Raw genomic sequence first — 14,794 nt, forward strand, 5'->3', positions numbered from 1 at the left:
CAAGCTGAAAATGACTTTCTGGTAATAAAAACAGGTAATAAAAATGAGAATGTGATATCCAATTGACAGCTTAAACGAGTTCAGAACCATAAAGATTGAACTCATCAAGTTTAAATCTTATATACGCCTTTGACTACAAGTAACAAAAATCAAATAGCAACTACAAATTTCGATCCTTTTGCCACAGTGCATACCTCGTTGCAATGGTTACGAAATAATAGAAGTATAAAACTAAACTAGACCAGTGTTTACTGCACTTCAAATGTATCCTGAATGCTGCATCTCTGGATACAACATAGATCATCTAGCAAGGTGACTTCTCATTTTTCCCTTTTCCGCGCATTTTATTAGTCTATACCTACCATAGCCCCCTCTTGGTTAGTGCATGCAGCAAGTGCAATAACCCGGTTCAGTTGGGGAAATAACTAAGGCACATGAATATATACATCTAAACTGTACTTGCTTGTTGCTACTACGTGACCAGAGACAGTCAGCACAAACTTTTCCTCACTCTCCATAATCACGAGGATCAAAGTAAAAATAAAATTAGTACAGCCACATGACTACCAACAGTTGTGAAGCATGAAATTGGAAATTAAGAAAGGGATGTGTATCATGAGAGTTGTATGAGTTTACAATAGTACCAACTACCAAGTATTAATGTTAAGTTATCTATAAAGCAAGTAATGTGAAAACAACATACTTGCAATGCTTTTTACCTGAATTCAAAAAGAACCACCATTGAAGACATTAGTGTGATAAACTGAGTAATGGAAGATCCATGGTCACCCTCGAGAGTGGCAGCCATTAGTATACAACAATCCAAAAAAGAACAGCAAAATTCAAAGGGAGAGCTATGGTTAATCATTTACAACAAATCTGGACTTATGTTGTCATCCAACAATGGATGTCAAGAATAAAGGTAATACAGAATGTTCACTCTAATACTCCACTCAACATATATGTATATATACCTGAATAACTCCCTGACTTAGAGAACAAGAACAAAATCATACACTTATTCAGGAAGAACGGACCTGTAAACTAAACAAATGCTTGCTCGCTGTATTTCAGGAATTAGGAGAAATATGTGCAGAGAACACTTCATGAACCACCCAATTTGTTGATATTACACTCTCGCAAAAATGCCTGATCATAGTCAACAAATTTTGACCAGTAGTCCCGGAACTTGGGTATGCTTATTTCAAGCCATGGTTTCAAGTTCCCATTGTAATGTATGACTGCTGCTCGTTGAATGTCCTTCTGGCTAACATTTGGATTGTAGCCAAGCCCAAGGACATGCCATGATCGGTCGAGGGCATATGTGCGCTTCCAAAAGGTTATCAAACCAGGTGGTAGGGTCCCCAACTTCCAAAGTTGTCTTTCATGATTCTGTGCAGATAAAATTTCATGACTTATTTGAACAACTTTATTATGCATGAAAGTTGATGGCGTATAGAGTATATGTTGACATTTTTAGGAACAAAACGAGATCGACATGACAAGCCATAGTCATCCAGAAAACTTAGTGAGGCTACAATATAATTATCGAGTTTAATTGGAGGAACATTGGAGCAAAAGGGCAGGACAAGACATATGGCGGTTCTTGTATACGGCCAAGTTGGTTGGTTGTCTATGGCAGGGATTTGGTTGGGGTGTAGACAAAGCTTAAATGTGAAAGTGACCTTTTACTGGAAAAAAGAGAAATTGCCCCAAGGGAGGAACTGATATGATACTTAACGAAATATTGACCATGTTGCTCCAGCCTCCAGGGTATCAATTTCATGACCAAGCAACGCATGTGAAATTATGTACACAAAATTACGGCTAAATGAACATGCTAATCCAGACATAAATAAGTGAAAAGAATTTATCTCATACCCGATTTTGCCATGAGTGGTACACCTCTGTGATGTTTTGCCGCCTCCACTCATTTAGATCAATGATGTTCATTCCAAATGCCCAACCACAAGCACGAGGATCGAAATTTTTAGAGATCAGAGGATTTGAGAAGTTGAGGTAGCGGTCAAACCGATGAAAGCTTTCTCCACAGGTTTCAACCACACCAATCACCTTACCCTTAAGATCAAGTGACCAAAGGCCGCCAAGATCCTTTTGCACAACAATATCATCATCCAAGAAGAGAACCTTATCCAGCTTTGGGAAGATCTCTGGCAAGTAAAAGCGTAAGTGATTCATGATTGAAAGGTACTTTGGATTCCTAAACTTCACATTTGGATCAGAATCAGCACGAGATCTGAAGTAATAATCTATCATGGACTGAGAATTCAATTGCTTCAGAACTGGACTGTAACTTGAATTTAGCCAGGTGAATTCCTCAACATTTTGAACATCTACTGTAGCATACTTTGGTGGATTAGCCAAAAACCACATTCTCATTGCAGCAAAATTAAGCCTGTCAGTCACTATATGGAAAACGTGCTTTGATGGATCCTGCCACCATATACAGAAAAAGTTATAAATGAAGGTTGAGATATTCCAAATTTATTGGATGTCACTAAAGAGACATAAAGGTTGAGATATTATAAACTTAAACATGCAGATGGGCATGTTTCTACGTAATCATATAGGAAAAGAGTTGGAAAGGATAAAGTGAATTTCTGAGCCAGATGCAACCTCAATATACAAGATGAGTTTCTGACAATAGCTCATTTACCTTTGCATGGGAAACAGTTGAGTTTACGACGACAGCAGCGGCTAATATGTTGTCTGAGAAGAGTGCATAGTGGTATAGCTTGGGATTTTCTAAATTCTCTTGATGTGGAAAATGCTGTTGGGAAGAATTTAACTTGAAATACTCTGTTGAAAGGCGTAAAGGAAGACAATGAAGACCCTTTGGAAGTGTCTTAGCAGTTAAGTGTGTTAAATACAATGTTTGCTTCTTGTGGACACGGAGCTGCTCTTCTGCTGAGTGAAGCATGGCACGAAGCTTCTTTACAATAGTAGCACAATCATCTTGAATTTGCTTCCCTTTGGCCAATGTTTGCTCCATTGCCTTCAACTTCTCATTGGCACTATATAAAGAAATCATATGTATTGGTAGATAAATCAATAACATGGATCAGGCTAGTAGACACTGTGCAATGAAATGGCAAAATCACTGGGGAAGGTAGGACTCAAGACCATTCCAAAGCCACTTTGACAGGAATAAGATGAACCATTGTTAAAAAATAAGACTTGCCTTCTTGACAGATCAGAATCCTTAGTGGCCTCACCAAGTGCTCGCAGTACTTCCTTTATCCGCAAGCGAAGTTCTCTAATGAAGTGGGGATTGCTTCGTGTTGCTGAGAGTGAAAGGTAGACCTTCGCCCTAATGAGCTGATCCTTGAGCTGGCGAACACGAGCATCAGGGGGGACAATTTGCGCATTCCGCTCTTCATCTTTGCCCCTTGCTGTCTCTCCAGATACAACTTTACCACTAGTTTGAACAGTGCGTTGATCATGTCTTGTTTCCTAGAAACCAATCCAAACATAAGCAAGTTCAATTCATGTAGAAGGTCAATATTTTATCTCTGGTTTCCTAGATAATTATTGCAGATCAACCAATATATGCAGTCCACCACAACCATACAATTTTTTACAAAATATAGCAAATTACCCCTTGTCACACAATCGCAAATTAAATTAGTAGGATCAGCTATATGAATCCGTGCATCTAATCTTCTCTATTTAACTCCATTGTATTCCACCACTAAATAATCTGTCTGGCAAATTACTGATTATCCAAATCTCATACTTATCCCATATGGACATATGATTCTCTAACCAGAATAAAAGCATCTCTCATTGAGCCTTCCCTTATAAAAGCTCATGCTTTAATTGTGCTTTGTACTAAAAGCCTTAGCAGATGTTCAGTGCTTTTCGCCTTTGACTACACCACGACAACCACCAAACTTAATGTAAGTATAATAACAACAACATTTAATCCATCTTAACATGTATTTTTATGCCATTCATCTTGTGCATATATTGGAAAAGATAGATATATTGGTCTTTAACAGCCCAACTTCACTCCTATACAATATTGTTGCTCTCACAACTGTTTGATACAACTTGTTTTTCACTTTCTTAAGAAGTTTTCTGGCGCATAACACTCCACGAGGATCCCCCTATTTTAGCCATCTTATTTTACTTCTTTTATACGGACTATCCAATTTTAATTCAATGTGTTGCATCTTAATCTATCAATATCTAAGCACAACATTCCCGTCTAATTTCACTGTCATTCGTCTAATGGAGTATAAACTTGCAAAATTTGAGCAACATAGATTTAGTCATAATTCTACTAATCCTAAGAGTGTTATGCTCTATCGTGCTTCTCTATAATTCCAACTTTTGGTTCCATTACTAGTTCCGGCAATTAACATAATATTATTGCAAATAACATGCACCACAGAACCACATTCTATATACTATCCTTTAACTCAATGATATCCAGGGTTAATATGCAAAGTTTCAAGATAGATCACGGGTGTAAATCCACGATGATGAGAAAATCATCTTTATATCCTCTCCCAGCATATCACATAGTACTGAAGAAGCAAAAGAAGATACGAAGAAATTCCCATGATACTGAAGCATTTATGAGCCCAAAAGTTGACATGTGAAAGACCAAGAACAAAAAAATATTCTATGACCACCCAAGAAAAGGGCCAGAGTACACCTTATAGATCGATCCTCAGATTAAGACAGTAAGAAAACGATTACAATATCACAATGTCAATATATGAATGTTTGTGTAAGGAAATGAGGATCAGGCCTAATTCAACCCCAAAAGCTATAAGGAGACAAAATTCACATCCACAACTACAACTGATGTGGAACAACTTAATACCCCCTGCACGTCCAGGCTTGTCAACTAGAGCATGGACAACATAATATGGTGCCCCATAATCAGGTAAACAAAAAGTGGGATGAGCCTGACACTCATACCGTGTAAAGAAATGGACCTTGGGCCTAACTCCAAATACTAGCTCATGAGGTGAGAAGTTACCAAAGAACATATAAAGACCAAATCCACATCCCTCAATTGAAGTAGGATAACTAAACAGTTAGAGACAAAGAACAACAAACACCACAAAACATCAAATAGCAGCAGACTGGAAATTGAAATGAGTCATGCAAAAGCAGAAAATATGCAAGGTAGTTACAGTTTTAGTGGAATCCAAGGTCTGGTTAGAATCTGTTGGACTCGTCTTTTTCTTTGAGCTGGTTTCCATTGCTATGCTTTCGTTTTTCCCCGCTGACACAAGTTTCGGTGAAGTTTTGTCTGTTTGTTGTGGTTCACGCAAGTTATCGGTAACCTGACTTATGTGACTTCCATTCATAGCCACTTCTACTCCATCATTGCTGCTTCCAGTGGCAGTTTGATGCTTCATTGATTCTGCTGAATAAAGATGACATGTTAGAGATAGACAGTTCAAAAACTATAGAAGCAACATGAAACTTGATCAAGTTGTTTTCATGCATTCCAGATCTCTAAGTTCGAAATATAGACAGACATAAATGAACAAAAACCTTCAGTTAGTTGTCTTGTTTTCCGAGCATCCTCGCTGCTTAAAGTGTCTGAGGCATTAGAAAGGGAATGGCTTGAATTTTCTGAATATACATCGCCCCGTGGTTCTTTGAGAGATGTGGATGACTCCTATCAGTATTTGTAGACATGGAAAGTTCAGCACAGTGACCAAATGTTGCTGAATCTAAGAGGAAACACAAATCCTCAGACTAGAATTACAATTGATACCTGAGGCATCACATTTAGAGGTCGGACGTCACCACCAAAAGTCTGCATCATGGAATCAGTAATTGTAAGCAAAATATTCATATTCATGCTTTAACAAACACATGAAAGACACTAAACAATGAAGTGGATAAAACACAAATCCCACTTACAAAGGTGGACAGATCTTCAATGAACTCAGTCCTTGCTGCAGAAATAATCATAGAATGCAATACATCAAACATTATCCTTGATGGGCTATTCCCATTTTAAGAAACAGAGAATAAATTAAGGAACTTACATGAAGAAGGAGAAGTAAAATAAGTCCCAAGAGTGTCAGTGTAAAGGACTAAAGGGGCAAAAACAGTCAGTAGCAACAAGAACAAAACCGGCTTCCTCAGTTTCATCTTCATCACTACACCCCCTTTAATTCCTTCCTTATCTCAGCTTATTAACAGCAAAACCTCAGATCACCTTCAGCACAAATGTCAATACCAAATCAGTACTCAACTGAACTAATGAAAAACGTAAAAAAAAATTGAAGACCCACTGGGGGAAATGAAGGAAAAACTCAATTCCACTAATAAATCCATAAATTACTATACAATGTACTGATTAAAGTACTGTACTACACCACTGAAAGTGAACCCAAATTGATGATTTTGCAGTAAAGAATAATAAAAAATAGAAGAAGTAAAGAGAAGAGGAAGTGAACATACCATGAACTCAGCCTCAAAAAGCCAGAACAGTCAGTAGCAAATTCCTTCCTTATCTCGGCTTATTAGAAGCTAAACTCAGATCTCCTTCAGCACAAATACAAATACCAAATCAATACTCAATTGAACCTAACCGTAAAAATACAAGAAACTGAACAACACCCACTTAGCAAAACGAAGAAAAACTCAATTTTCTCAACAAATCTATACATTGCTGTAGAATGTATTGCTTAAAATACTATACTAAACCACTGAAACTGAACCCAAATGGCGATTTTGCAACTAAGAATAACAAAAATAGAAACCCCAAATACAAAAATGGTCGAAGTGAACATACCAGAACAATGACTATCAAACTTCTTCTTTCTCAGCTTATTAGCAGCAAAACTCAGATCTCCTTCAACACAAATATCAATACCAAATCAAAACTCAATTGAACCTAACTGTAAAAATACAAGAAACTGAACAACACCCACTTGAGAAAACGAAGGAAAAACTCAATTTCCTTACAAAATCTATATATAAAAAAAAAACTGTAAAATGTATGGGTTGAAACACTATACTACGCCACTATAAGTGAACCCAAATGATGATTTTTCAGGTAAGAAGAAAGATACAGAAAATGGGTTCAAGCAAAGAGAAAATGAGATTGAACATACCATAAAATCAGCCTTGAAAAAAGCAAGAATTTGGCTATGGTGAATGCAAAAGAAAGAGAGAGATACAAGGAAGAGAAAGATAAGGGTGTCGGTAAGAGCACATGGGATCCGAATACAAATGAAAAATTGAAATACATTATTTTTTTATTATTAAAATTTTGAAAAAAAAATTACAAAAATATTTATTATGATATTTTTAATATAATAAAATTTACAAAATATAACTATAAAATGTTGTGACGTTGACATGGATTTATCTTGCTTTCTCCACGAGATTTTAGATTTGTTGGTGTTTGTCGTCGTTCTATTATTGTCGTTCTTGCTTTTGATATTCATCATAGCCTGTTGATTATCGCACTATATTGTTGTTTTTGTTCTTTTCTTGTCGGATTTGCAATGCTTCTTTTGATAATTGCTATGCTTTTTACATTATTTTCTTACTTTTTGTGTTTGGATTTGTTATATTTGAGTCGAAGATCATTTGAAAATAATTTTTCTATCTCAACAAGGTAGTGATAATGTTTGTATACACTCTATCCTTCTCAAACCACATTAATAAAATTTCATCGTTACATCATTGTTGTTGTTATTGTTGTAACTTCAATTATAATGAATATAATGCTAAAAATCTTAAGTATTGAACTCTATGATTTGAATATTAAATTCTTACTATTATGAGGTGAAAAAGGACAAATTAATTTAATCTATTCATCAATTATTGTGGTAAGATTAATGACAGGAAAGTCAAAATTATTTAGTTGAAGTAAGTTTATTAGTGGAACATAAGAATAATCATTTTTTTTTATAAAGATGTGACGCAAATAATTTAATCTATGTAATACTCCAAATAAATCATCAACTAAAAATATGGATGATTTAAAACAAATCTTTTTCTTTATTAAAGTTTTATATATCTAATTAAATAAATTTGTAGAAATAAATTGATAATAAAGAAAATAGTACTATTCTAAGAAACAAAAATGAAAATAAAATATTTTTTATAGGAAATAAATTAGTGATTTGTGTGGATGAATATGAGATGCCAAGTTGTCACTGACCCTACAAAATTATATTTATTACACAGTTGTCTTTGTTAATGTATTTGGTCCTTTCTTCATTTATTATTATAACAAATAGAAAATACTATGAAATCACGATCAAGCGAATAAAGTTACTCTTTTATTAATCAGAAGTTTCAGTTTTAAATTTTTGATATGATTTTTTTTTTTATAGAAAATGTTTTTCATGAATGAGAGTTACATGATATAAATTCAGATTAATCATATTCTAATACAAAGATCCAATATTCAATATGAAGTAAAAAATAAAATAAATATATGGAGTAGTTTTCAAAATAAATAAAAATAATTTTTTTATGAGATATTTTTATTAAAGTAATTTGAAATAATATAGGGGTGATTTTTATAAGATCTATTATTCAAGACTATATTAATTCATTTTCTCAAAAAATAATTCTTATTAGACGAATCTAACTTGTTTGGAATTAATGCCTAGTTATTTTCTATAAATCAGTTTAGCATTAATGCCTAGTTATTTTTCCATAAAGAAAAGTATATATAACTAGGTATACTCTTAAATTTTTTTCCATAAATTAGTTTAAAACTATAAATGCTAACATAATTTTGATTACCATATTATAACTATGTTCACCTCCACAATTTTTACTATTTAATAACTAAATTTAGAAATTTGAAACTCAAGAAACATCAATTAGAGACCGCTCAAAGGGAGGGCTAGCAAAGCTTTAACTTTAGGCGCGCGAACATTGAGGTCTTAATTATTTTAATTAATAATAAATATTATATGTGTTGTAAATCCATTAAATAGTGGATTGTCCATTTGATTTCTTAAAGAATTAATTGGATTTAAGTATGTATAATTCCAAGGTGATATGAACATTGGTGGATATTTATGTATCAACTTATTTGGCTTTTAACAAGGTGACCTTTGGGAGTGATATCTCAACACTATAAATAGAGATATCATTCACCATTTGGTAGACACACTTGAATAGAAGAAAAGTCTTCTCCTCCATCTACTTATCTTGTCTTCTTCTATTTATATTATATTATTATGAGCTTGTCTTTATAACACGTTATCAACACGAATATTCTCTAAAATTGTAGTACTTCGTAAAAGTGTTGTAGTTGCAACACTTGTGAGCAGGAACATGTTCTATTTATTTTTTCTTGTTACACATTTATATTTTTCAAAAGTTCCTCTTATACTAATAATTTATGTTAGTATATATGTGTTATATGAAGAGGTAGAACATATTGGTTTGTTTTACTTTAACAATTTTATACATTGGTTTATGATTATACTAACAATTCTTCTTTTCAGAAAAGAATTGAGGAATAAAGAAGTAAATCTTCATGTTGATTTTCTAAGTATTATTAATTATGAGGAACTAATTTGTTTCTATAATTCTTGATTTTTCTTTAAAGGCTCATGGCTGAGTTCTATTGGTTTTGACTTATATGACATTGATTGAAGGGTAAGACGATGGATTCAAGTCCCATCGCACCAAAGGAGTAAGACATCATGTTAAAGTCCGAATGCACATAATGAAAAATGTTTGAGGATAAGATGATAGATTCAAGTTTTATCGCACCAAGAGGGTAAGACATTAATTTGAGTTTTGATGCACCATGATGATAAGGTATTGGGTTCAATCTCATAGATTTATGATCTAAGACAACTTTATAAGGATAAGACGTTGGATGTAAGTTCTAATGCACCATAATGATGACTATGACAAACTAATTGTATTTTTTTTTTTATGAGAAGTCATGAATTTCACCCAATTGATTTGCTCCATTCTCTTATGTGAATGTGGTAGTTGTACATGACAGTGATTATTGTGGTTATACAAATGAATATGGGCATGAAAAAAAAGAAAAATTATAATAGTCATCATTGTGGTTAAATTAAGAACACTGTGAGTTCTCCAAATATTTCTTCAAAATGTGAAAGTAATTTTTATCATCAAGAGGTATAAAAAATCATTGGACACGAGATTGTTGTGCGACCTAATAATATGATAAATTTGTAAATCCTCCATCAAAAGAAAGGAAGATAAAAGTGGTGGTACACTTGACCTTTCAAAGTGATGTTGAGGTGTGTCGTGCAAAAAAGGATAAAATTTAAGGGCATGACAATGAGCTTACAATGCAAATTCTTGAAAGTGAATGTGGCAAGATATGAAGAAAAAATATGAATAAAAACATATTCATGTATGGTTGAAAATATGTCACAACTCACCTCTACGGGCGGTTTGAGAGAAATAAATAATTTTTTTTTGACAAGAATGGTCAATGATCGTGTACGTTTATACGTCATAAATATTATGGTATGTTTATTGTGAACTACCGAAAGAGAAAAAGAAAGAAATAATTCTTGCCTATAAAGGTTGTGGCCATAACCAAAATAATATTATCGTGTGGCAATACAAATTTGTCATTGGTTGTGTACCTATGGTACAACAAAAGTGAAGCAAGAAACATGTCTTGCTCGTAATAATTTTGACCATGACAATAATAATATAATTTTCTTCTTGAAGGAGATTCTCACCATATGGATGGTGTCATGGAATATGTGATAGTACACAAAAATTAATTACAAGCTCTAACGAGTTGTGTTATTGTCAGAGGAATAATTTGGGGTTGTAGTAAAGTCTCAAAAGAAACTTTTTAAGTTTAAGATAAATTGAAAAGAAATATTGAGACTATAATTATGAAAAGACTTAATTAATTACTACAATCGAAGCGGGTTATAAATATTTATGTAAAATGTTAACTATTTTTCTCTTGTTTGTTGCACACAAATGTGAACATGCTGATGAAATCACATGCAGAAGTAAATTGTAAGTGTACTGAAATAAAGATCAGTTGGCATGATCGGTTGGCCATTTCGATTAAAATTTGATGCAAAAATAATTGAGAATTCACATAGTTATATACTGAAGAAATCAAATATTCTTCAAGAATTCTCTTGTGTTGCTTGTTTTTTGATAATTTGATCATTGTATCATTGTACCAGCTAAGATTGAGATTGTACTCCTTGAGATTTTTGGAACATATAAAAAGGTGAATATGGGCCCATTCACCTGTCATGTGGACTGTTTGCAACTATATGAAGATGCATCTATGAGATGATCACATGTGCTTTGTTGTCAACTTACAAATTGATTTTTGTAAGGTTGTTGCTCGAATTGTTAAATTAAGAGCACAGTTTCAAATTATGAAATTATATTAATAATGCTGGTTGATTTAGCAGAAATTATATGCCTTCAATTATAGCTAAACCATGGGAGAACAAAACTCTCAAAAAAGATTTGGTATGAGATAAGTTTATTTAACATGTAGGAACATATGTAGGCATCAATCTAACAAGGTTTCCCCATCATAATTGGTTCAGGGTCAGGAACCAAATAATTTCCATCTAATGTTTGAATGTGCAGTATCTGATTTAATTGCTCCACCGCGCACAAAATGGATTTCCAAATGATGTGGAGATGAATGCTTGTAACGACCTAATTCCGTCATTATTGAAAAGCCTGTGGGGAAAGAATTGGGGCTAGAAAACTTTTTCGTAGTAACTTGAGATTTCCTAGCCTAGTTCAGATTTGGACGAAATCGGAGTCAATGAGGTCTAGGAAAATTTGGAACAAATGAGAGATCTATTAATGAATTTGATTACATGAGTGGATAACTAAGACATTAAGGAACCCGGACGACTTTATGAAATCAAATTTGGGCCAGTAGAACTCTCGAAAATGATCTTAATGTGAACGAGTAACATTCTGTCTCCATGTAGGCTGCCAGAGCAGGACAGATGCGACTCAAGTAAGAAATAAAACCCCAAAAACGTTATTTTATGCACTTTTCGACTTTAAGAGCTAGGAGACGACCCCAGACGAGTTCTTGATCGTTTTTCACCATTCTTGAGGCTAAAGGTAAGTTTTTCACTCCCTAAATCCATTTTTCGATCTGTAAAACGAAATAGAATAGGTGAATATTGATAGGGAAGGGTTTTGTTATACATTCTATGGTGGAAGAAACCCTAATCTGGGTATGAGGATCAAGGGTTTGACCTAGGATTGATATTATTGATTATAATTCGGGTAATTAGGCCTCATTTGTTGATCATTGCGTTAATTGTATGTTTTTAGACCACAGACAAGCGGGAAGAATCGGAAGATTCAAGTGTCTTAGGGGATTCAAGCTTGGATACGAGGTAGGTGAAGGTTGTGATTTCATGTTGGTGTGATATATGTTTGCGATTATTACATTATAATGCATGTATGTATGCGAATGTTGCGTTATTGATCACACTACTCGTATATAAGGTTGATTGAATAATTGTATGCCATAAAATCATAAATTGATTGTATGATTGTGATAATGTACATTGTGATTGTGATTGTGACTTGTTGAATGGATTGGGTGTTGCGTTCTGACACACTAACTTGGATCGGTTGCCACGTTCCAATATAAATATGGGATCGGTTGCCACGTTCCAGCATAAACATGAGATCGGTTACTACGTTTCGACATAAATATTGGATCGGGTACCACGTTCCGATATGCTAACAGTTTGGGTGTGGGTTCCATGAGAGGACCATTGAATTGGGTCCGTGAGAGGACCATTAAATTGTGTTATGTATCTACTTATGATGATTACATTCATATCTAATGATGATTGAGGTTGAAAGACTGTTTATTGCTCTAAATGATAACCAATGTGTATTATTGAGAATGTGTAATGCTACATTAATCCTGAAAAGATAACTAATATTGTATATGTTCGGTATATGCATGTTTTATAATGTTGTGGTTACTTGTATGTGTTTCACCTTTTGGGATAGCCGTATGATCCTACCAGTACAGTGTGGTTGTGTACTGATACTGCACTTGCTTATTCTTTGTTGAGTACGGGGCATCTTCAGGTGGCTATTGATAGACTTCAGCTAGGTGACTATTGAGCGTGACCGGATTCAAGGGTGAGCCAGTTCTTTTGGGCTGCCATGGATCTTTCTTGTTTAAGTCCACTCTTTTCGGACTCAGACTAATTGTTTAAGGTGTTGTTTAGTTCCTGGGTTATACCCCTTGTTCTTAAACTTGTCGTTAGTAGAGTTTCGGTACAATGACTTTCAGGTTCTAGGGGTTGAATTTCCACATTAGTAGTTGTTTGTTAAAACCTTGGAGTTTATGGAGACTCCATTTTTATAGTCATTTAAACTTCCTTCCGTATCTTTAAATGTGTAGTATTTGGTTAAGTTGTTAGATTTGGATTGTAGTAATGGTTCTCCCACCAGAGGGTTAGTGTGGGTGCCAATCACGAGTGTTTATGATGGTTGTTAGTGATGTGAGTGCGATTCACTAGCTATGCTCTCGTGTGTTTTCACTTTTGTGGGTGGATCCCTAGTGGTGGATCAGGGGTACCAAATCATGCGATGTTCTCTTGGTTGAGTGAGAAGATTTGGTTATTTTGAATGACATAATTGGTGTTTTCTTGGAGTTGTTAAAGTATTTTAGTGGTTCTACATGTACCACCTTGCTTATGAGAATTTATAGAAGAGCTACCATGCATATTTATGGTTGTCCGACAATCTAATATTTCATCTTGTCATCGAGGTCATGTATCGATTACGTGTGGTTAAATGTGGGGATCATTGGCTACAATTCTATTGTTCTTAAGGATAATCTACAGTCATAATTGCTAAATCTAGCATTTCGATAGTGTCGTTGGACGGTTTGTATGCTTGGACATATCCCTTAATGAGTATTTGATGTCAAAAGATCAAATTTTTATAACTTAAGTTTATGAAAGATGATGATAAGGACCATGCTTATTTGGGTATTATGAGTGTGTTGGTTGGTTCAGGTTCACTTCTAATTGTAGCGAGTATTGATTTAGAATTTTATCATGATTATGTGAGAAATGATTCGTCCTGATGCTTGTTTCAAAGTCCTTGATAACATGTGGTAGACGTGTGTACGATCAACTTTGGTGGTTATTGAGAATAACTTTTGTTGTTAGTTAAGTTTACATATAACAATGATTATCACTCGAGTATTGAGATGACTTCATTGAGGCATTGTAAGGAAGGATATGTAGGTATTCAATTTGGTTGGTTTGGGGACAGAGATTATATCATGAAGTGAGACTCAATATGTTAAACAAGACCTTCAGTATGAAGAATAACCGGTTGAAATTCTTGATCACAATGTCCGGGAGCTTAGGACATGCGAGACAAGTATCCTAGTAATTCGACGTTTCAGATACTACTTTACCTTTATTTTAGCCAGTCTTTCCTAGTTGAACACTCGGGGATGAGTGATGGGTAAATTGGTATCTATCGTAATGACCTGATTCCGTCGTTATTGAAAAGCCTATGGAAAAAGAATTAGCTCTAGAAAACTTTTTCGTAGTAACTTGAGATTTCCTAGCCTAGTCCAGATTTGGACAAAATTGGAATCAATGAGGTCTAGGGAAATCTGGAACAAATGAGAGATCTATTAATGAATTTAGATACATTAGTGGATAGCTAAGATATTAAGGAACCCGTACGACTTTACGGAATCAAATTTGGGCGAGTAGAACTCCCAAAAATGATCTTAGCGTGAACGGGTAACATTCTGTCTCCGTGTGGG

General features: G+C 34.4%; 1 protein-coding gene across 10 annotated transcripts; it reads right to left on the minus strand.

Annotated features, from left to right (window-relative positions):
* Window positions 1–837: 837 nt before the first annotated feature.
* LOC125856578 (probable galacturonosyltransferase 4) lies at window positions 838–7,235 on the minus strand. Of its 10 annotated transcripts, none has more exons than XM_049536158.1 (12): window positions 7,116–7,235; window positions 6,794–6,850; window positions 6,460–6,540; window positions 6,042–6,214; window positions 5,914–5,948; window positions 5,765–5,806; window positions 5,539–5,665; window positions 5,172–5,407; window positions 3,203–3,474; window positions 2,678–3,035; window positions 1,882–2,454; window positions 838–1,392 (listed from the first exon to the last, which is right to left on the minus strand). In XM_049536158.1, exons 4-12 carry the CDS (start codon window positions 6,151–6,153, stop codon window positions 1,105–1,107), a joined length of 2,043 nt encoding a protein of 680 aa, XP_049392115.1. In that variant the 5' UTR covers window positions 6,154–6,214; window positions 6,460–6,540; window positions 6,794–6,850; window positions 7,116–7,235; the 3' UTR covers window positions 838–1,104. The 10 variants fall into 10 exon arrangements, with proteins under 10 accessions (XP_049392115.1, XP_049392113.1, XP_049392111.1 ...); XM_049536156.1 differs by having other exon boundaries at window positions 6,460–6,543; XM_049536154.1 differs by having other exon boundaries at window positions 6,794–6,853.
* Between the last annotated feature and the right edge of the window lie 7,559 nt (window positions 7,236–14,794).

Source organism: Solanum stenotomum, chromosome 2, assembly GCF_019186545.1.
Source record: "Solanum stenotomum isolate F172 chromosome 2, ASM1918654v1, whole genome shotgun sequence".
Classification (NCBI taxonomy): Eukaryota; Viridiplantae; Streptophyta; class Magnoliopsida; order Solanales; family Solanaceae; genus Solanum; species Solanum stenotomum.